This window comes from Perca flavescens, chromosome 1, assembly GCF_004354835.1.
Source record: "Perca flavescens isolate YP-PL-M2 chromosome 1, PFLA_1.0, whole genome shotgun sequence".
Classification (NCBI taxonomy): Eukaryota; Metazoa; Chordata; class Actinopteri; order Perciformes; family Percidae; genus Perca; species Perca flavescens.
This window is the reverse complement of record NC_041331.1, coordinates 39,318,324-39,341,105: the sequence shown is the minus strand read 5'-3', so window position 1 is coordinate 39,341,105 and position 22,782 is coordinate 39,318,324. Positions and strand designations below refer to the sequence as shown.

The window sequence follows — 22,782 nt, the reverse complement described above, 5'->3', positions numbered from 1 at the left end:
CCCACCACATGACGTCCAAATTATAATAAATATTGTGCTGGAACTTTGTTATTGACAGTTTTTTTTTTTTTCTTCCTCCCCTCCGTCTGCAGACATTCCTGCGGGCAAGTATGACGTTGTGGTGACCGACCGTGCCTGTCCGCCATTGGTAGAGAAAAACGTGACCTCGCAGGAAGTCCCGCTGGTGTCTCCCGAGTGGCTGATCCAGAGCGTCATCCGTGGGGAGCGCCTGGGTTTCCATAGCAAGCCTCAGTATCGCCACGACTACTCCTCCTCCACCTCATCATAATCTGACTGATGTGCAAAATGCCTTCGACCATGTTAAATGTTCAGCATTAGTTCTGTTGCATGCCTTTTCTGTATATAACGTTATCCTGTCTGTTTTTATGGGATAATAAATTGTGACCCTCGTTTCATTTTAACAGGTTTACGTTCATTTTCTCTACAGAAAAAAATGGTACAAGTAACAAGGTTTTCAATATTTACAGTTTATACAAGGGCCGCCTCACCCAAAACACAAATAACATTTGTTTCGGCCCTATACTGTGGAAGTAAATGTAACTTTGTAAAGTTCACAGCCTTGAAAAATGACAGTTTAACATTTAACAGCAGCTCAAAGTAATGTATTGCGTGAAACTACTTCAGTTCTTTAAAGGAATAGTTCCAACATTTTGAGAAATCCGCTTATTCACTTTCTTGCCGAGAGTTAGATAAAAAAATCTAAAGCACTCACGTTTGATGCTAAAAATAAATCTACAGCCAGGAAACGCTTAGCTTAGCTTAGCATGAAGAGTGGAAACAAGCAGCCTGGCAGGCTACGTCCAAAGGTGTTTATGCTAAGCTTAGCCAACGGTCTGCTAGCTGTGGCCAGGATGAAGGCGAGGTGCGTTGGTAAAGTTGGTCTGCATGCTACAGGTGTACAGGTGTCGACCTCTGTAGCTTCTTCTTTAACAGATGCGAGTGGTATAATGCTTTACACCTTGAAGCAGATTTCCTAAAATGTTGAACTATTGCTTAAATAAAATAAACCGTTCTTAAATCAGGCTGTAATTGTTGAAGATTATGAAAGCTTGAGTTTGTGAGGCTCAATCATAACCAGGCTTGTCTCATTATGTGTTCCACAGACCTCAATGATCAGATGTCACTGGAACTACTTTCTACCAAAGAAATAGTCCCACTCAAATCTGCCTACAGTGATGTCATTGTGTCTGAGCAAACTTTGCTGTTGGTTTTTTTGTTGTCATTTTTCAGTGCCAAGAGCGCCACAAACACAATCCCATCCTCTGTTTTATTGAGGTGGCGGCAGAAGTTTCAGAGGACATATGTGAACGTCTCTGGATGTAAATCAAAAACTATCTAAATGAGTGAGGAAAAGGATTGTATAACTTGGGTGAGCAAAAGGACAAGACTGATGGGAGTTTCTTCTTGGCTTAGATGGAAACGTCTCCATATCTGAATCCTTTGCGCTCTTCTTAAATACTGAAAAGAGAAATTAGAAATATTTGGATTAATTCTAAGAATCGTCACAGGAGCGTCAGGTATGTTGGATGGACATTTTCTGCTGTGAGACACAACAAATCACAGAAGTTACCTAAATAACGTTTTTAAGCTGAGAGGATAATGGCGCATGGTGGTATTGTGTCTCCTACCTGCCCAGAGTGCCTCCAGCCTGGGTGTAGTATTTGTTGTAGTCCAGTCGCAGTAACAGCTGAGCCAGATCAGAGTTTATCTGATGGTTCCTCACACTCGAAAGGATTTTAAACAGCAAGGAGGACTGCCGTCTAAAGCCCTGAAATCAGAATGGGTCTCTGTAACAACACGTGTCTTTACATGTTCCAACGTTCGACAAAAGAGGAGATTTAAGCGACTCTACCTTGACCAGGATATCCAGCTGAGCGGTTCCCCTCTCGTCCAGTGACATCACACTCTGACTGACCAGTGAGCAGAAGGTCTGACACAGCTCCAGGATCTCATTTAGACAGTGAAATACCTGAGGTACAGAAGCATGTATTAAGACTTCATAAAGACTCGGAAAAGTGGATGAATTGAAGCAGCCAGTTAGGTTCCAACAGAATTGGGCTCAGTGACTGATACCGGCTTCAGGAGGATGAAGGACTGGGCGAGCAGGTTGCTGAGGAAGTGGTCGTGGGCCAGTCGGATGCTCTCAAAGTCTCTGGTGGAGTTGATCTGCTGAAGCAGCTGAGAGAACTGGGACTCCAGCACGTCCACCTGGAGACAACCAACAGGAGAACAGCTAATGCAATGCTCCAATCATACGGGTTAAAAGCAATGTCTGGGGCCAGCTGCGTAAACCAACAATGCATCAGGAATTTTTTTTACGACATTTATAAAAGATGTGTGTACATGTATCGTTTTGGTTTATTAAATCTGAAGAATTTGGAAACTTGTAGGACATTAGTTGTAAAATCTGGACCTTAGGTCAATGAAAAGAACAACGGAGAAGCCCAAATGGCCGTCTTTGTAACACTGATCAAGTTCTCCAATAAGAGCAGTCGCGGTGTACAATGACATACAGTTTGCTTAAAGAATCCTATGAGAAAAAACCGGAGGAAATACATAGGAAATAATAAAACTTAGAAAAATACATTTTGATAAGCATATTACAGTAGATTTTAAACACAGCGAAATTGGTTACCAACCAAAACAAACAATGTTTCCCTTTCATTATTTGATTCTGTCTCTCACCTTATTTTATATTCCCACACAATCGCACCATGATTGCTTAATTTGTTAAGTTTTATTATAAGTTATCTATATTGCTGTTATTGTCTGGTGTTTTTACATAGTAACAAGTAAGCAGATGTGTCACTTGCAGCTGCTGGCTTTTTTTTTGGAAGTTATATTGCGTAGTTTCTGTAGCTCCAATGAGGAATTCTAAGTAATGACATCAAAACTGTCGGCACGTCCACATGATATAAGCCTTCTGTGATTGCGCACCACCCCCCCTCCTCCACACAGTTGCTAGTAGCCAAGGAGGACACGGAGGATTAAAAAACCATGATGGACTCTTCAGAAAAGGTAATTATCTTCACTTGAGTTTCTGCACAGGAAAGTCACCGGACTCCACAATCTTCTGAACATGGTCCTACTGAGAGATACAGAGAGAGTTGTGTGGAGCTGATAGTCTTAATTAGTAGCTCATTGTAGCTAATTAAGACTATCAGCTTGAATGTAACGGACGTTCATTAATATCAAAAAGTTACGCACTTAAGCTTTAATTAGGAACTTGGTCAACAATCTTGATTATCTTGTAGCAGGTGATTTTTCTCATCCACATGAAGAGGAGTCTTTGAATTTCTCCCATCTAGCGTTGAGATCATATATCGCAATCAACTCTCTCACGCCACGCAGTTCAAAGTACGTATTCCAGCTACAGTAGCCTTCACGCTTCAAAAAGCCGGTCTCTTGCTCTTTTCAATCTCCTTTTTCTTTTTCTGGGCGAAGAAGAAGACGCCTGTTCCTGACATTTGGATTTTGAATACGTGTGGTCCTCCATGTTTCCTTCTTAAAACTCGCCGGGGCCGGGAAGCTACGATACCCGTTAGCAGCATTAGCAGCACCTGTGAGCTTATCGTGTCACAGCGAAAACGCCAAAGGCGGAGCAGTATGTCCTGTATGTCCCTTACCGGCTAACGTATTTCAAGATGACACATGAATATGGAGCGTCTACCCCAGTTCATGCAAACGCAAATGTAACATTTCAAGCCAAAAGGAATACTTGGAATTAATGGTGGTGGTAAATATTCATGACAAAGGACAAGTTTGTGAACGGGCAACACAGATTTTGATAATGAACAACTAAAAATGTTACACACTGGACCTTTAAACGACATTCTGCATGTTTTAACTAAGCGATTTATCTTAAAACTCGGGCGAGAATTTCTCTTGACGACCATGGTTTATAGTATGTACAGGATATCATCTGCCCTATCTGTTTTGATAAATACCGGTTTGCATGTGGTAATACGTTCAAAAAAACGGGATCGTGGTGCCTCTTTCACCGAATTATTACCTGCAAGTAGTACTGCAGGTTGTCAATCAGGAACGCCATGTGGTTGCGTAGTCGCCACTTCACAGCGTCGGTCTGGCTGGACTTGAGGTGTTTCCTCTGCATCTGCAGAGCCCAGCAGTGCTGCAGCTGCGACTGCACCCGCCGCACACTCAGCAGGTACCTGAACACAACGTTGTACCTGACCACAGAGAGGAGAGGATGCTCACCAGCTGTACTCAATAGAAACAGATAGTTCAACTAGAAAATGCATTTCCTGCAGTGAATGCTGAAAAGCTAAACTGGATTGCTCAAGTGAAGTAGTGAGAATAGTTGGAAAAGTGGGAATGGTTTTAATTAGCATAAATTTAATTGAAATGTTGAATAATTCAAATTAATGTATTAAGTGGAATATATGAAGATTTCTTTTTAAGAAAAGTCATAGTATAGTAAATTGATTTCTTTTTCAAAAAAAAAAATCACTATAGTATGTCAAAAAAGGTCATAATATAGTATGTCAAAAAAGACAAAAAGTCATAGTATAGTATATTGAAAAACGTCATAGTATAAAATGGTGAATAAAGTGATAAAAAAGTCATAGTATAGTATGTCGAAAAAAGTGATAGTAGGTCAAAGAAAGTCTAGAAGAACAAGCAAACTCCACAAAGAAAAGGCCGTCCTTGAGTGGTAATCGAACTGGCGTCAGAGTCTGCATTGCCTAACTGCTGGTGCTAGTTGGAGCGTTGCTACACCAACTAAAGTATGTTGAAAACAGTCACGGTATAGTATGTTGAAAAAAGGCATTAAAAAGTCATAGTATGGTGGGTAAGTACTGTATGTCGACAAAAACTGATAAAAAAAAGTCAGTGTATAGTATGTTGAAAAAAACACAATATAGAATGAAAAAAAAAATAGTATAGTATTTCGAAAAAAAATTATAGTATAGTATATTGAAAAGAAAGCGATAAAAAGTCAGTATAGTATGTCGAAAAAAGTCAAAAAATGTCATGGAATGTCGAAAAAAAAGTGATAAAAAGTCAGTATAGTTCTGTATATCAAAAAAAAGGCATAGTATATGAAAAATAGTCATAGTATGTCGGAAAAAGTGATAGTATGTCAAAGAATGTCTGGAAGAACATCCACAAAAAAAGGGCCGGCCTTGAGCGGGAATCGAACCCACTCAAGCGTTGCTGGCCACCGAGCCACCAAATAAAGTATGTTGAAAACAGTCACAGTATAGTATGTTCACAAAAAAAATCATATTATATCGGAAAAAATGTATAGTATGTTGAAAAAAGTCATAAAAAGGTCAGTATAGTATATCGAAAAAAGTCATTGTATAGTATGTCAAAAATGATAAAATTAAAAGGCATAGTATAATATGTCAAAAATAGTTATAGTATGCCGAAAAAAGTGATACTAGGTCAAAGAAAGTCTGGAAGAACATGAAAACGCCACAAAAAAAAGGCCGACCTTGAGTGGGAATCGAACCTGAGTCAGAGTCTGTATTGTCTAACTGCTGGTTCAAAAAGTAAGTATAGTATGTCGAAAAAAGGAATAATATGTTAAAAATAGTCATAGTATGTCAAGAAAGTCTGGAAGAACATGCAAACTCCACAAAAAAGGGCCACTGAGCCAGCAAATAAAGCATGTTGAACACAATCGTGGTATAGTATGTCGAAAAAAGGCATTAAAAAGTCATAGTATAGTATATCGGAAAAAAGTAATTGTATAGTATTGTCAAAAGATACAAAAAAAATGCATAGTATAGTATATGTCAAAAATAGTTATAGTATGTCGAAAAAAGTGATAGCATGTCAAAGAAAGTCTGGAAGAACATGATAACGCCACAAAAAAAAAGGGCCGGCCCGGTCTGGGAATCTAACTAAATTAACATTCACACAATAATAGGGAGCCAAATGAGTACGCACTTCTCCAAGATGGCGGGAGTGAAGAGGATGTGCAGCGGCCACTGGACCTTGTAGGTGAGACCGAGAGCCGCCCAACCTGTGGGAGGGACCTCACGAGGGGAGGTGTCTTGGGGAGGAGTGGCTCCATCTCTGGAGCCTGTCGCCTCTATAAAAAAAAACAGCCAGACACAATAATCATTAAAGGCAGGGTTGATTATGTTGAAAAGCTAGCAAGATTTGAAGGTAGCATCTCCTCTGGGCTCCATCTAACCCCTCCCCCTGCCCTCAGGGCTCCATCTAACCCCTCCCCCTGCCCTCGGGGCTCCACCGACACACAGACGTGTAGAGCGCCACTGCTTCAGTGCAGCGCGGAGAATGGTCTGCAATTTTACTTTATGTCTCATTCAACTAGGGCTGCTCCCTTTTAGTCGATTAGTTGACTAATCGGTCGTTTTGGTCTTATTAAACTTAGATTTCTTTAGTCCATTAGATTAATCCATCACACCGAATGTTTAAAACAAACATAGATACTGTTAGCAATGCTCCGGCAACGCGCACTGAGCACAGGCTCGCACACAGGAGGGGTAAAGTACGCGCAGCGGGGCAAGGAGGCATTTCATTGGTTCTTTCCAAGCGGGCCGCGAGGCAGTGATTGGTGGGCTTTTTTACAGGGTACAGCAGCTACAGATGACGGACCTTTTACGCTCCCTTTTTGGAGCCCATACGTTTTTTTGTTGCTGTAGGGGGTGTAAAGACCATTTCAAACAATATTTAAAAAGTGTATATTGGAAATAGTTACCAACCCTGCCTTTAACTGCATTAAATCCCAGAGATGAGGAGAATGAGCCATGTGGATGAATCACTGTGTCCGCAGTGTGTGTGTGTGTGAGGAAGGCTGAAGGCTTTGGTTGGTTTCTGTAATGACTGGTGACTAATCTGTAGCATTAGTTTTTTTCAGTTGAGAACATAAGCTACAACATAGTGTGTGATGTGTTAGAAATAGGGCTGCTAATAATTACATAAATGTCTTTTAAATGACTAAGTGCTAACTCTATTCATTTTGTAACGGTTTTATCATAAAACCACTGGATGGCGCTAAACAACTAATAAACAAGAGTAAGTTTCTATTTGTATTCATTTCTGTGAACACATCACCCAGGTGGGTTTTTTTTCCTTCAGTACCCTACACAGATTTCTATCATGAACATATACAGTAAGCCGTGGTCAGCAGCACACCTTTGTCTTTGCCCTGGTAGTCCACAGTGAGGTGCAGCAGAGGCAGGAGGTTGTCGTCGTCCAGGAGCACCTTATGAGCCGCCTGCTGAAAGGCCACGTTCACATCTGTGGAACAGAAAACACACCGTGACATTAAAATACACAAAGCTCTGTCGCCAGAAATAGTCCACGAGTCCTGAGTCGAACGGCATTTTATGAAATGAAAAAACCCCATTGCCAGTTCACGTGTAGGTTTCTTGACATTAAGGGGCCGGCTGTTACCGGTGGGAATGCTGGAGCAGCAACAACTACACAAGCATTCAGTGCAATTTAACTACTGAACAATAAACGAAAACTACAAAAAAAAAACAATAGATCTTTTTGCAACCTTAATAACACGAATGGAAAGGAAATCATCTACACCACCAAAAGCCTTCACACAGCTTTCTGATGTTTCTAAAAATAGAAAAAAAATCTAATACTTTCTAAGAAGATCAAGCAGAAAATTCTACAAAGAAATGGGACTCTTTACTGGCTTACTTTGAAAGGCTTACTACACTTCCCTCTTAATAGCTGCTAAGAATTGTAAAGCACACTGATTATACTATTTGCTATCATGAGAAATAGAAGAATGGTGTTTTTTTTCCTCTCTCTCTTTTTTCTTTTATTTGTTTCTATGTTTCTTTATCTGTCCTTTCCTCGGCACAAGGGTTTGTTGTGGGCGGGATGGGGTTTGTAGAATTAGGTCTTGTTATAATTGAAAATGTAATGTTGCGCTGTATATCGTACCTTCTCTAAAACAATAAAAATACTTTGGCATATTCAAATGTACCGTGCTCAGTGACGGCTGTCGGAGGCGTCTTCAGCATGTGCTGCGCGAGGTCAATAAAAACCTGGTAGAGCTCGCCACGACCCAGCAAGTAGAAGTCCTTAATAATCTGGAAGAAAATACAGAAGTCAACACTGTTCATTTTTGCACAGATTTATGACCAGAACCGAATACAAACCTTGAGCTGTTCGAGCAGATCCGACTCCTCCACCATTAACGTCCAAAGATGCTGCAAGTCAGTGAGACGGTATTTAATGTTGTCACCTTGAGCACGTTGGTTAAAAGATTAAAATAATAATAAATAACTTTATGAGCTCACCTCTGCCACTGTGCTCCTGATGCGATCAATCAAATTTTCAAAATCCACCAGGCTGAAAAGAGGCTGCTGTTTGAGTCTGTGCAGCTCGGCAGCAAACATGTCCTCCTGGTGCTTCAGTATGGAGCCTAAAATGAGACCCAGCCCATACCTCGTGTTATGTTAACAATATGTTATGAAGTGGAACATTTTCTATTTTGAAATAAAGGTTCTATAGATCAATAAATTGTTGAATGTGCGGTAACGGTGTGACGGCACTTCCTCGGAGAGATGCACATCAGTGTTCTCTATGCCCTGGTGCCAGACTGAAAGGCTGGAGGTTGTAGGGACGGGTTTGGGAGAGGGTTTTATTTTGTGTGGTGTGTAAAATGTTCAAAATAAATGTAAATCGGACACATTGGATTGGCTTATTTTTCGAACATAAATCATTTTTTTTGTTAAAGAGAGAGTAAATACAGAAAACAGATAGAGAAAAAAGTACCTTTGGGTAGTGGTTAGAGCTGTAATCGTGCCTTAAAAGTTTGGCCCAACAGAATTCGGCCCGAGCCCGACAAGTACATTTTGATTGACAGCTTTTTAAAAGCCCGAACCCGTTTACAGCCCGACATGGACCTTTTTCACAGCAGACATGTTGACTTGAGGAAAAGCACAGCTGAAATTGATAACCTTAACGATGGCTCAATTCCATCAAGTGTCCCAGTAAGCTATTTCAGTGAGTCAGCATGCACAATACAAAGACCTCTCCTAAGTGGAATGCAGCCATCATTAATGGTTTAATACCAGGACCTCTCCTAAGTGGAATGCAGCCATCATTAATGGTTTAATACCAGGGTCTCTCCTATGTGGAATGCAGCCATCAGTAATGGTTTAATACCAGGGTCTCTCCTAAGTGGAATGCAGCCATCAGTAATGGTCATGAATACACCTGTGCTTTTCCTACTACGACATGTCAACATGTCTGCCGTGAAAAAGGTCTATTATTCAAATGTGCAAACGCACACAGCTCTTTTAGGTCACTTGGAAGTTGGACCAAAGAAATAAAATAAGTCCTCCAGAGGCCAGCCCCCGTTTCCCCTCCTCAGCATCCACTAAGCGTTAATCAAAACGCATCACCTGACTGCTCGTTTCCCGTGCAACCCAGAGAGCAAGCCCGAGCCCGTTTAAAATGATAGAAATTAAGACCGGGCAAAGATCTTCAGCTCTAGTACCAGTACTGAATTTCCACGACTTGTATCAGTAGAAAAGACCTTGGAGTAATAAGGTTTAAAAACCCTGCTCTAAGTGATAGAAACAACAATTTGAGTGTGCCAGTACAAGACTTCACTTAGATCGCAGCACGATAGATTACCAGCTCTCGATGGGCTGTGGTTGTGGTTTTCAAACATCTGGACGGACTCTCCAACAAAGAGGATCTTCTCAGCCACCCTGATGGGAATGTAAGAAGGAAGCATCTCTGTCCGCAGCGAGAACTGCTGCAGAGACGGGGCCAGCATGTTCTCCTCCTCGATCAGCCTCTGCACCACAACGCAGACGCACATTATTAAAAACTCGGTTTAAAAACACGTACCGATCTCTTGGCCCGTGTGTCAGACTGTAGTTCTCACCAGATCCTGGAGTTCTCGGAGCTGTTTCCCGCTCAAGCCCCCCAGCCCCAGGTCCTCCTCCTCCTCCTCCTGGTTGGCGGCAGCTCCTCCCGCACTGGGCCCCTGCTTCACGAAAAACTCCTCGCTTTGGTCCAGCAGCAATCCATGCAACATCCAAGCTGCGAGCTGCTTGTACATCACACCATGGCACACGGCGAGGATCCTGCACAGTGTATAAAACAACAACACAAAAAGATCTCTGTATCTTAGTGTGACATGGTAAATCAGAGAATATGACAATACAGAGGACTTTATGACATGCATTCTAGTGCATGACAATGCACATTGCAGCTCAAACACCCATAAAACGGTAGAGCTGGGCGATATGGAAAAAATCTAATACCACGGTATTGTTGACCAAATACCTCAATATCGATATTGCGGCGATATTGTAGGGTTGACAATTGGTGCTTAAAAAAAAATATTTACACAATGAGATTTTTGATAAATAATCATCATTAATGTGTATATAACAGTCCTTCCAGAAAAACACGATTATGCGATCGCATAATTCAATGCATAAACAGCCAAAATCTGCATATTTATGCGGGGGCCGCATTTTTTCAAATACGCCGCACTTTCGCCGCATAAATTGCCGATTTCCGTGAAAAATATGCGGGCCTTGCGTGATTTCATAACCCCCGCATTTTCATTGCAAAAAAGTCACGTAGATCTTAGCAGAAACTTGAAAAATGTTGCGTTTACTTCACACAGGCGCAGCCATTTTCCCCTGTTGCCATGGGAACTTTATGAAGTGACGTAATTACGCGACCTGAACATCATCGAAAAGCAGGGTGTTGGGGGAAATCACTTTTTTTTCCTCTTTTTCATCAAACCGCAGTTTTTGCAAGTTCCCACAATTTCACTGCATAAAATTGCATAAATATCCCGCATATTCCATCGCATTTTATAAGAAAACATGCCGCATAATCAAGGATTTTTGCCCGCAACAATCACAAAAAAAACTCTGCATTTTTCTGGAAGGACTGAAATAATAACTAAGTGGGTAAAGGTAAATAATAGAAAAGCTAGAACAGTCTGGTAAATTCAAAAGATTACATCACTCTACTGTAATGCAGAAGTTAAAACCAGGGACAGATACCACTTGTGTCATATCACGATATTACGATATCCAAAATCTAAGACGATATCCTGTCTCATATCACGATATCGATATAATATCAATATATTGCCCAGCCCTATATGCAAAAAAGCAGAAATCAATCATACGCTATATTTGAGCTTTGCCCAATTCCACCCCATAACCCTCCAAAATAAGAAATATGAGGGGTAGCGTTGAAATAACTTATAATAATGGAATGGAGGGCCATTTATTTTTTACTTAATCTAGTTTAAAGTTGTCATTTTTTCTTGAACTATTTGCAGGGTGTTACAGGGTAGCTATAGCCGTCATGCCAAGTGCTGTGGTGACAAAATCTCTTTTTAAAAAGGACATGGGGAGAGCTAAACAGTTCCTTCATCAAACAGGTTTTGAGCTGGGACACCACAATCAAAAGAAGAAGGGAAAAAGGAAGACATTAATATAGACAGCTGACATAAAACAGTGTGTCATTTCAACACACATGCAAACATCTAAACGTAATAAAGTGTCAAATAGCCACATGGACTACCACTCTGCAAGATTGTTACAAAATGAAAAGCAACTGCAGTGAAGGAAGGACACACCTACACCTCATGGCACCCCATACCAAATGGAAAACTTGAAATTAAGTAAATTAGTATGTATTTAGTATGTATTTAGTATTGATGAAATCACACACAACAATGAGCAATTTCAAGAGACTTGAAATGAATGTATTGATTGGGTATGAGAAGGACTCAATTGATTGTACGGTGTACTGATTGTACAGTCCTTCCTGAAAAATGTTTTGGTTTTTTTTGTGATTGCTGTGGGCAAAAATTCTTGATTATGCGGCATGTTTTCTTAAAAAATGCGATGGAATATGCGTGATATTTATGCAATTTTATGCAATGAAACTTCTGGAACATGCAAAAACTGCGGTTTGATGAAAAAGAGAAAAAAAAAGTGATTTCCCCAACACCCTGCTTTTCGATGATGTTCAGGTCACGTTATTACGTCACTTCATAACGCTCCCATGGCAACAGGGAAAATGGCTGCTCCTGTGTGAAGTAAACGCAACATTTTTCAACTTTCTGCTAAAATATATGACTTTTTTGGAACGAAAATGCAGGGATATATATATATATATATATATATATGAGGGTAAAGGTACTTTATTGTCACATACACATACATGCTGCCATCAGGGAGGAGACTGGGCAGTCTCCGGGCCAAATCCAGCAGGCTCAAAGACAGTTTGTTCCACCAGGAGACTCAACTCCCTCCCTGCTCTACCGTCACTCCCTCCCTCCACACTCCCCCCTCTCACAGACTAGGACTGCACCCCCCACCTCCCCTCCCAACACCACTCATACACTCTGTACTCAGGGACTGCACATTTCACTTCCCCCTGTTTATTGCACTACACCGCTCTACCTCACCTGTTAAAACATTTTAAATACTCTTTATTTATCCTATTTCATTTCGTCGTGAAAATACTCAAGTGCCTTGATTGTGATTCTGATTTTTGATTGTTTATTTTTATATCATGTGAAACTGTTGATTGTTTATTCTATGTCTTTTCTATTTATAACAAACTTATTTTTATTGCATTTTGCACCGTGAAATTTCATTTGTGCCGTATGTCATGAATGTATAGCTCATCTGACAATAAAGCTGACTTGACTTGACATGTAGCGAAATTCATTCTCTGCATTTGACCCATCCCTCAAGGGAGCAGTGGGCAGCCAATCACAGCACCCCATAGTAACCTAGTGCATGTTTTTTGATGGAGGGATTTTTTAACATGTTCAAAAAAAAAAAACTTAATCAACCAAAAACAAAGTATTTAAAAACCCTTCACCCAAAACATCTATTGAAACAGGGTTACTTGGTGTCTCTATATCACTTAACAAGAGAACATATTGCTTTGTATTAAGTGCATCGCTCACCTCAATAATGTAAACGCCACGTTGAAACTTGCATTAAGGTCTTTCCCAAAAGGGACTTACTTTTCCAAGGCCATGCGTACAGGAGGAAGCCCCCCACAGCTGTGCTTGTACACCGTCTCCAGGATCTGACAGCCATGGATCTAAAACAGCGCACGGCAGAAAACACGTACACAGCAGTCAGTTCTGCTACCCAGCCGTTACTCTAGATCAGTACAGCTAGTTTTCGATTTCATTTGCTTTAAGAAGCTCCCACAGTGCCACCCTAGCTTTAATGTCATGTTTTGGTGGTCTCTTTGTTCATTTAGTTTGCATAAAATGTACTCAGAAAGGAGCTTCACCCTAAAACAATACTTGTGTTTGAAAGTTGTTGAGCATGTTTTAGCAAATTTTGGCAAATCAAAATATGTTAAAATCGGCTACCTTTTTTTTTTTTTTTTTATCAAAATTTTATTTTATTTTACAGAGACAGTACGTACAGGTATATACACACCTCAAAAATAGAGCATAAAATATATATTTACATAAATACCTTTACATATACACAGAAACGTATGATTAACAACCATGATAAAAAATAAATAAAAAAATAAGTAAAATAAAATAAATAAATCAGTGGCTACCTTCTTGTCAATATAGTCAAGAGGATGTGACAAGATTACATAATTAATTAATCAGCAGTAACTGACACATGATGGCATGTCATTGCTGCTTTCCACATAACCTTATCGCCAGGGAACTATAGCCCAATACAACAATTAAATATGTGCATTGAACAGATTAATGATTGGATGTGCCAGAACTTTCTTAAATTAAATGAAGAAAAAACGGAGGTGGTTGTTTTTGGAGCAAAAGAGGAACGATTGGAAGTCAGCGCTCAGCTTCAAACGACAATGTTAAAAACAACAGACAAAGCCAGAAATCTTGGTGTAGTCATGGACTCAGACCTAAATTTTAAAAGCCACATTAACATAATTACAAAATCAGCCTATTATCACCTTAAAAATATATCAAGGGTTAAAGGGCTTATGTCTCAGCATGATCTGGAAAAACTTGTCCATGCTTTTATCTTCGGTAGACTTGACTACTGTAACGGTGTCTTTACAGGTCTCCCTAAAAAATCAATCAGACAGCTGCAGCTGATTCAGAACGCTGCTGCTCGAGTCCTCACTAAAACCAAGAAAGTGGATCACATCCCTCCAGTACTGAAGTCTCTACACTGGCTTCCTGTGCCTCAAAGAATTGATTTCAAAATACTTTTACTGGTTTATAAATCACTAAATGGTTTAGGGCCAAAATACATTTCTGATCTGCTACTACACTATGACCCACCCAGACCTCTCAGGTGGTCTGGGACAGGTCTACTTGTTGTCCCCAGAGTCAGAACTAAACAGGGGGATCAGCGTTCAGTTTTTATGCTCCACATATCTGGAACAAACTCCCAGAAACCTGTAGGTCCGCTGCAACTCTCAGTTCTTTTAAATCTAAGCTAAAGACCTATCTTTTTGATGTTGCTTTTCTTTAAATAATCTATTTTATTAACTTTAATTTCTTATACTGCACTGTAACTTTTATTCTTATACTGCACTATCAATTTTATTCTTGTCTTTTAATGTTTTTAATTTGTTTATTATTGTTTTTTTAATTGTTTTCTAACTGCTCTTTAATGTTTTATGTAAAGCACTTTGAATTGCCCTGTTGCTGAAATGTGCTATACAAATAAAGCTGCCTTGCCTAAGAAGAAATTAGTGTTTTTCTCACTTTCTTCACTTTAACCAGGGTCCCTGCTGTTACATACGACCCCTTCATTTTTTGCTCAATTTATTATTTGGGCTTTTTTTGTGAAGTGGAGACCTGTCGCAGCCTTTTTTGGTTGACCAATTTGTCCGCTTACACCCAGGCTAAAATATGATTCTGATCCTCTAATCATTTGCAACACGGGCTGTACGCCACCCTGAACTTACATTTGCCGGTGAACTACTTGGATAAAAAATCCTTACCTTCTGTGATTTTATTGACTCTACAACCACCATCACAGAAGGAAACAGCAACTGGAACTTAAAGAAAAAGTACAGTGTTAGACAAACATATGTTTAAATGTAGAAAGTGAGTGTCTTTAGTATATTTTCAATGGAAAAATGTCTATGTCTTTAGAAGTTTAATTCATGCTTTACCTGATCGAGCTTGTAATTCACATGAGATATTGTCAGGTGTGGATCTCCAAGAAACTAAAACACACACACACACACGTTAAAAGAGCACCCTGTCCCATGATGCTTCTCCATTTATTGTTGGCTGTCTCATTATTTTACCTCTTGTTCGAGGTCCAGCAGGGCCTGTCTGTACGGCTGCAGTATGGAGTCCAGCCCTGTGCAGAAAGCCCGCAAGTAAATTCCATGAAGCACCGTCTGGTTAGGCTGGTTCGTATGATGTTCCTGAAGAAACGATTGTTGAGAAAAATCCAGGAAGCATGATTTATCCATTTATTAACAGAGAAACCCCGTCTTAGACAGGGAAGGCTAAAGTACTCTTTAACAAACTGAACGTCTGTATATCTTTCTGAAACAACTCTACAGATGCAGCCAAATGTCAACAGTAGAGATACAACTGAACATATTTTTTAATACATTGACTAAAAAGTTAGTATTCATACTAAAAGGTGAATCTCTAAAGTGCCATTTTAGAATTGAAATTTGTAGCTAAAAAATCTAAAATGATGTTATATGGCATTGAGGACTTTACTCACTTGTTGATGCACATGGCCTGTGTGTTGTTCTATGAACTCGGTAAAGCGCATGTAATCTGAGCCCAGTTTAGAGAGCCGGTTGAGGACACTGGACTCACTGGGGTGAAGGAAGGGAAGGTCCTGGGACACCTGTGGGTGGAACAAAGTTGCACTTTTCATGTTCAAAAAGAAACACTATCGGGCATCCAATACACAAAAGTAAATGTGGCGCACAAGGCAAAACATGTTTGTTCCTTTACATATAGACTAGTCAAGTTTAACTCTGTAGAATGCCAGTGTTACACCACTGTTTAAGTGAGGCTTGCCCGTGAATCAATTGGTCTAACTTGCTGTGAATCAACATATCAACAGTTCTGTTCCTTGCAAGCAAAATGATCTCTTGTGCAAGGTTGTAGCCCATCCTTGCATGCTGTCATAGTGGTGTCTCTCCTAAAATCAAGGAAGAAACTATAGAAAGTTCACTAAATTGTTATATAAAGTTATTTAGTGATGATGATGCTTTAGTTAACAGTGTGGCACGGCAGTGCAGTGGTTAACACTGTCTGACTGTCACCTCACTTTTGTGTGACGTTTGCATGTTCTCCCAGCTTCGCTTTCCTGCCACAGTCCAAAACTGCAGGTTAGGTGACCTGGAGGCTCTACATTGTGTATATATAAAAATTTATTAATTTTGAGGTGAGGGCAATTGCTGTGCAGCAGTTGTGCAGTACGTAGGAAACAGTGCAAATGAATAGAATGCTAAATAAAACAATATCAACAATAAAGATAATCAATAATTAGCAAAAACCCAAATATAAACATGCCAAAAGTAGACAGTAAGGCTCATGAAATAAAACAAAGGTTAGGGGTAAAGTGCAAATCCAAAACAGAGCCAAAAAAAGAGCAGTGCTAAAAAGGAGCGAAGAGTATTAAGAGTTAGGGGTGTACGATTCAGAAAATATCACGATTCAATTCAATATCGATTTTCGATTCTTGATTAAAAAAAACGATTCACAGTATGTAAATATCAGCTATTTATACATATGTTCGACACTTTTAGAACTCTATAAATATTATTCGTAACTCAATTCTAGGCTCTACAAATTTAAAACATGTAATGTTATAGAACAGAACTTAATTATTGAATGAAACTATTTAGCTACTTTAAATGTGTCCTCATTTCCATATAGTCCTGGTTATTATGAATAAGAAAATGAGCAATACATCTAGATATATTTGAAGAAGATACTTGAAGATGCAGATACATGGAGAATAGTGCCATTTGTAGCCTGGAACTGTTTATATATTCAATATATAAATGTAATATTTATTTATGTAATTTTGTGAACCAGCCTCTCCTTAAAATAATTTATACTAGCATACATGTATAACTACACTGCCAGCAATGACAACACCATCATTTCCATTATGCAATGTCTGTTAAAAAAATACCATGTTTTAAAAGATAAAAAAAAAAAAAAGAATGATAGCTAGCTAGCAAGAACCGTTGCTTCGAGAGCTGCCTGCAGTGTTTCGGTTTTACCTGCAAACCTGTTCGTTTGTTCCATGTGAAAATCGTCCCAGGGTATCCGCTCAACGCCAGCAGCAGCTCGTGGATCATGTTAATTCGCCTTTAGTTGGTTAACGTTGAAAATGCAGGTGGGAGCATCTCATTCAGCCACCAAAACAAACTGCCGCCCGAGCTGTCGCAGGTTGGCTACGTCACGACGCAGCGCATCACGGGGCAAAGACGTAAACTACGTTCCGTCTCTCTGCTTCACCCTCCACCCCTCCAACCTCAGAACCATTCTTTTGGGCTTCGCTTGAAAATTTTGGCTAGTTAGAAAGTAATAGTATAATCCATCCATCCATCCATCTTCGTCCGCTTATCCGGTGTCGGGTCGCGGGGGGAGCAGCTCCAGCAGATAGTATAATAGGGTTTCTTTTAAATCTTGCATAAATATATCCAGCAAAAAATAAAAGACATTATAGAGATTTATTTATTTATTATTATTATTATTATTATTATTATTATTATTATTATTATTATTATTATTATTATTATTATTATTATTATTATTATTATTATTTATGTATTAAACATTATAATATCCGGTTTTGCAGCGCTAAGACACGATAGAAAAGCATCCTATGTTACTCCGGGGCTTAAACATAGACTGTAAAATTGGGCTTAAATTAGCTCTGCCAGATTTGGAATTATTTTTGTGCCTTTAAGATATGCCAGATATGTAAACAAAAGTGAGCGTAGTTGTAACCTGTGGCTAGCACTGCGCTTCTGGGAAATGTAGTTCCTTCTGCAAAAAACAAAAACAAAAAAAAAACAGCGTTGTCCGTCTTGCGTCATCACTCGGTCATGTAGCTAGCTAGCAACACCTCGCAACGGAAGGAGCTGGTATGTCGTAGTTAAAATGATTACTCCATACTACCGGTACAAGCTATGTCACGTTATAGCATGTTATGTGCATTATTATCAAGCTTGATAGCATGTTGTGATTAGCAGGGTGTTTTCTAGTAACTTAACGTTAGCGTTACTCGGCCAGCCGTTTGGCATAACTTGCCGTTAGTTGCTAAAGTCAGTTTGTCAGTGGCACTGGTTAGCTTAATTAGCCTACTAACGTTACCAGACAAGTTAGCAACACAACACCAGCTGTATGCGGTCTAGAAACAATACATAGTAGGTACATCGATTTATCAAGTCTTGTGCAAACTTGTTGGGTTCAATTGGAACAGTTAGCCAGCTTCAAGCTAACTGTATTAACTTAGGTGCCACACATGAGCGAGTGATGGTGTTCTCTGCTTCTTATATGCAGTGTTTGTTATTGCAGGGATGGCAGAGGAGAGGAGCAATGAGGACATAGTTGCAGAGTATCTGGGCCAGAACCCACAGCTGGCCCAATGGGTCGAAACTTTCAGGGGCTACTGTGAGAGCAACAAGCAGTGGGATGCTCGGAGAGAGTTCATCCTGAGAAACATGGAGGCTTTCCCCACAGTGGAGCCCGGAGTCCCCAGCAGCAGTCTGGACAGGCTGCTCTCTCTGTCCATGGTCTGGGCCAATCACGTTTTCCTCGGCTGCAGGTAAAGACACACTGACCGAGCAGAATTATAAACTCCAGAAAGCAAATACCAAGGCATGCAGATGAGGAGTCCACTTGTCTTTTATTCTCTCCATCCCTCAGCTATCCGCAGGCCGTAATGGACAAGATCAAGGAGATGGGTGAGGGCATAGTTGTCGTAGATGCCCCAGTTCACAAAACGACAAAAGATGGTGTCCTGGCCAGAGGAAAGCGGAGTGCCACAGTCGGTAATGCAATACACACTTAATAAAGCTGACTACTGTACGTATTTACTTTCACAGCTACAATTTATGATGTGGCTGAAATCTTTTTGATTAACCAGGGACAGTTCAGGTGGACACAAGATGAAAATTTGACACACAATGTTTGCACTACTATTACTTAATAATTGTAGCTTGTTGGGAATACACAGTGACAGATACATAAACAGATAAAGCGACAGCGTCTTAAAATGTGTTTCTGATGTTTTGTTTTCCCATTTACTGTGAATATGTGGGTGGGCAAAATATTAAAAGCCCCTTTCAACACGATGCAATCCAGCATCACCGCACGCTATGGTCTAAAAAAAATCACAACAGGGTTGAGCAAACTCTTCTGACAGAGTCTCAGCAACAAATGAAAGCAGAAATAGTCTTCCACAAAATGTAATGCTATAGATGTTTTGTGTTTGGTTTTAAAATATTGTAATATTAGGGTTTTTTTTTTCTTCATATAGCTCATTCCTAATGATTCATAGCATTAAGGTGCATATTACGAAGGACAACATACAGTACATAGTAATAACATTTAGATTCACACTTTTTTTTTTTTTTTTTTTTTTTTTTTGCAGAGGTTGATGCTGACGGCTGTGTCAAACGAGCCAAATGCGGATCTAATGAGCTCGACAGTCGACCTGTGGGGCGACAGAAATCAGGACCTCTTCCACAGGCTCCAGCAGAGCACCAGCCCTTCTTCAACCGCCTCTACAAGGCGGTGGCCTGGAAGTTAGTGTCGGCGGGGGGCTTCGGTCCAAACTTGGACCATTTTGAGATACTTCGTAGCTGTGCAGAGTCCTGTAAAGAGACCCTGACCTGCGTGTTTGTGCCACTGAAGGACATCGCTGGCCTCCCCGCAGGACGCACGCAGAAGGAAGGCCACGTGTGCGAGATTCGCTGTCAGACAGTTTACATGGGGACTGGATATGGCCGTGATGAGTCCGCTGCCAAAGCCATGGCTTCCAAAGAGGCCCTCAAAGTCTTTCAGGGGCGAAAAGTGACAGTAAAGATCTGCAGACGGAGGTACAAAGGGAAAGACGTGGAGGACCTGATGCTGTTGGACGAACAGCCTCGGAGCCAGGGCTTCCCTCCCGCGCTCAGCTACCCTTTTCAGGACGAGCAGCTGGAAGATGGTTCTTCATAGAGCAGAGAATTTGTGACGTTTGCCCTTGCCGTGATGCCTGTTGGAAGCATGGACAAGTGACATTTACTGAATGGAGCTCCTGAAGGAATTTAGGACCGTGTCGGGACCAGACTGTCATGCAGCTGAACCTCATAACTAGGCTAATCATCGAGTGACACAGAGCAAAACTATCAGGATGTGTTTTCCACAATACTTTGGTATTATAATACAGGTGGCACATTGTTAGGCAAAGATCTGGAATAAATCACCAACACAACAAAAAAATGAATCCTAATACTGTATTGGCTACATTTTTAACCCCTTTCTGTTTTACAGTTTTATAGAAAGCGAGTAGTTTAAAAAGTACATGGAGTTAGAGCATGTGCCACCATTTAAAAGTCAAGCAGCCATAAACTGTTTTAAGGGTTAGAAACAAAGGAAAGATAAAATGCTACCTTAGTATTGTAGGATAATGTGTTGCATTATTTTGATGTGATTATTTGTCCCAACTAAATAGTTTTGGCCATCATATTAGGAGTAGTGTGTATATATTCCCCCATTTGTTCATTCCTGTTGTGACAGGTCTTGTTCTGGGGATTTCACTAGTGTAACTGGGTGCAGTCCAAAACATAGTTTAAAAACCTGACTTTGTCGCTTTTTCTTTGTTTAGATTCCCACTGCTCTCAGTTACAAGCGAAACAACCGCTAGCTTTTCTTTTTACAGTTTTGATTGCCCGTCACTTTGCCAGGGTCTGGATTTTGGCAGCAGGATGCAAATAAACAACAAAGCAAATACAGTAACTGTAACCTTTCTCTAAACATGATGGACTTGTCTTTAGTGTTCATATGAGTGATGGAACACAAAAATAGCTAAGTATGAGTTATGAATCCAGACTTTATTTTGATATTGCCGTTTTTTCATCCATAAGTGGCTGTTCGATGACAACGTATCAACATTTCTTTTTCTAACTGTACCTATTAACCCCTGCATTTTAGGATTGTTTCTGTAACCGGTTCGGATCGCATTCTCATTTTAAATGACCCACATTTTTTGTTTTCGTTGAAGAGCAGGATATGACCTCGCTGATTCAATTTTTTCTTTTTTTTTTCTTTAAAAATGACAACATGCTGAGTGTCTGCAATCAAACAATGCTACACATAGTGAATGTTTTAGTTTACCACAATATGTTTAAGGAGAAGTTGAGGTGTACTTTAGTTTTCAGCGTTCTTAAATACTTGGCCAACTACAGTACCCATTATACTGTACACAGAAGTACTGCTCTTATTTTAATTTCTTTATTTAACTTCACGGATTTAAAAAAAACAATGAGAACCACACAATGATGAAAATACCACAAGAGTGCCACAATTAAAAAAAAAAAAATCCATTTGAACACAGTGTGATAAAGTGCGTACAGTTGTGATGTGTTTGAGGGTAAAGTGCTGCCGTGATGTGTGATTTCTTTTTCCAGTTTCTGTTGAAGGTGAACAGGGTTGGATTGAAGTGCGAGTATCCACACTGCTCCACGCTACTGTATGCTTACACCAGTGGTCCTGTTTCTATATATTGTTTAAATAAAGATAATTTAACTTTAAAAAAGTGTTTTTGCTTTTCTCCCTGCAGAAAAACTGCATCTTCATAACAGTGTGGTGATTTTGTGTAGCAGCTTTTATGAAACAGCCAATAATACTTTCTATCACCAACTTAATGATCTAATATCCCACGGGAAGCTTCTGACAAGTTGAAGAAAATATTTGAATGCACAAGTTGAATTGTGTCACACACTGCCTCTAATTAGCGCTAATTGGCAAGTTCCGACGCAACTGGACGGGATGAGCCAGTTCCTCATTAGAGACGGTTAAATAGATGCTAGCGGTGCCGATCAAATAAATATAAACTCAGTGTTTCGAGTGGCGTTCATGCTTGAACTCCCCCCACCCACAGTTGAAACAGCTATTGTTTATGTCAGCAAGATGCCTTCGGCCTCGACACAGTTCAGCAGGCTGCATTCACTTAACTGCACAGTGATTCTTATCGCTTCATTAGACAATCTGAACACGAGCACTGATATCATCTGTAACGTGCTCGATGCTTAAAGTGTTCATATTAAGCTTTTTGGCTTTTTCCCTTTCCTTTATTGTGTTATATATCTTTTTTTGTGCACGTTATAGGTTTTACCATCTCCAACAGAAAACACAGTTCACAAACTGCTCCAAACAGCTCTATTGTAGTCCAGCCTTTACTTCAGAGACCAACGTGGTCACTTTGTAACACACGTTATAATGCTCACCTAGCTGCTAGCATGGCACGCCCTCATACTCTGCTTCTGACTGGCTAGTAGTCCTTACCTAGGTACTGTCAGGGCACGCCCTCATACTCTACTTCTGACTGGCTAGTAGTCCTTACCTAGGTACTGTCAGGGCACGCCCTCATACTCTACTTCTGACTGGCTAGTAGTCCTTACCTAGGTACTGTCAGGGCACGCCCTCATACTCTACTTCTGACTGGCTAGTAGTCCTTACCTAGGTACTGTCAGGGCACGCCCTCATACTCTGCTCTGACTGGCTAGTAGTCCTTACCTAGGTACTGTCAGGGCACGCCCTCATACTCTGCTCTGACTGGCTAGTAGTCC

The 22,782-nt window shown here is 40.2% G+C and overlaps 3 protein-coding genes across 16 annotated transcripts in view; 2 read left to right on the top strand and 1 right to left on the bottom strand.

Moving 5' to 3' along the window:
- Window positions 1–422, top strand: part of tp53bp1 (tumor protein p53 binding protein, 1) — a 30,493-nt gene extending 30,071 nt beyond the window's left edge. For all 10 annotated transcript variants that reach the window (XM_028601259.1, XM_028601349.1, XM_028601762.1 and 7 more), the window contains one exon: window positions 93–422. In XM_028601259.1, the coding sequence (XP_028457060.1) occupies window positions 93–289 (197 nt within the window). In that variant the 3' untranslated portion in view covers window positions 290–422. The remainder of the gene's footprint in view (window positions 1–92) is intronic.
- tubgcp4 (tubulin gamma complex component 4) lies at window positions 284–17,452 on the bottom strand. The gene is made up of 18 exons (XM_028602114.1): window positions 17,221–17,452; window positions 15,699–15,827; window positions 15,265–15,387; window positions 15,127–15,180; window positions 14,953–15,009; window positions 13,016–13,095; window positions 9,884–10,085; window positions 9,628–9,793; window positions 8,283–8,407; window positions 8,142–8,192; window positions 7,967–8,072; window positions 7,156–7,260; window positions 5,941–6,085; window positions 4,034–4,211; window positions 2,095–2,229; window positions 1,874–1,990; window positions 1,650–1,789; window positions 284–1,479 (listed from the first exon to the last, which is right to left on the bottom strand). Exons 1-18 carry the CDS (start codon window positions 17,296–17,298, stop codon window positions 1,473–1,475), a joined length of 1,998 nt encoding a protein of 665 aa, XP_028457915.1. The 5' UTR covers window positions 17,299–17,452; the 3' UTR covers window positions 284–1,472.
- A 367-nt stretch (window positions 17,453–17,819) lies between these two features.
- Window positions 17,820–20,573, top strand: cdkn2aip (CDKN2A interacting protein). 5 transcript variants are annotated; one of them, XM_028577129.1, is made up of 4 exons: window positions 17,820–18,126; window positions 18,524–18,773; window positions 18,875–18,999; window positions 19,602–20,573. In XM_028577129.1, exons 2-4 carry the CDS (start codon window positions 18,526–18,528, stop codon window positions 20,168–20,170), a joined length of 942 nt encoding a protein of 313 aa, XP_028432930.1. In that variant the 5' UTR covers window positions 17,820–18,126; window positions 18,524–18,525; the 3' UTR covers window positions 20,171–20,573. The 5 variants fall into 5 exon arrangements, with proteins under 5 accessions (XP_028432930.1, XP_028432914.1, XP_028432922.1 ...); XM_028577113.1 differs by having other exon boundaries at window positions 17,821–18,090; XM_028577121.1 differs by lacking the exon at window positions 17,820–18,126 and adding an exon at window positions 18,133–18,372.
- The last annotated feature ends 2,209 nt before the right edge of the window (window positions 20,574–22,782 follow it).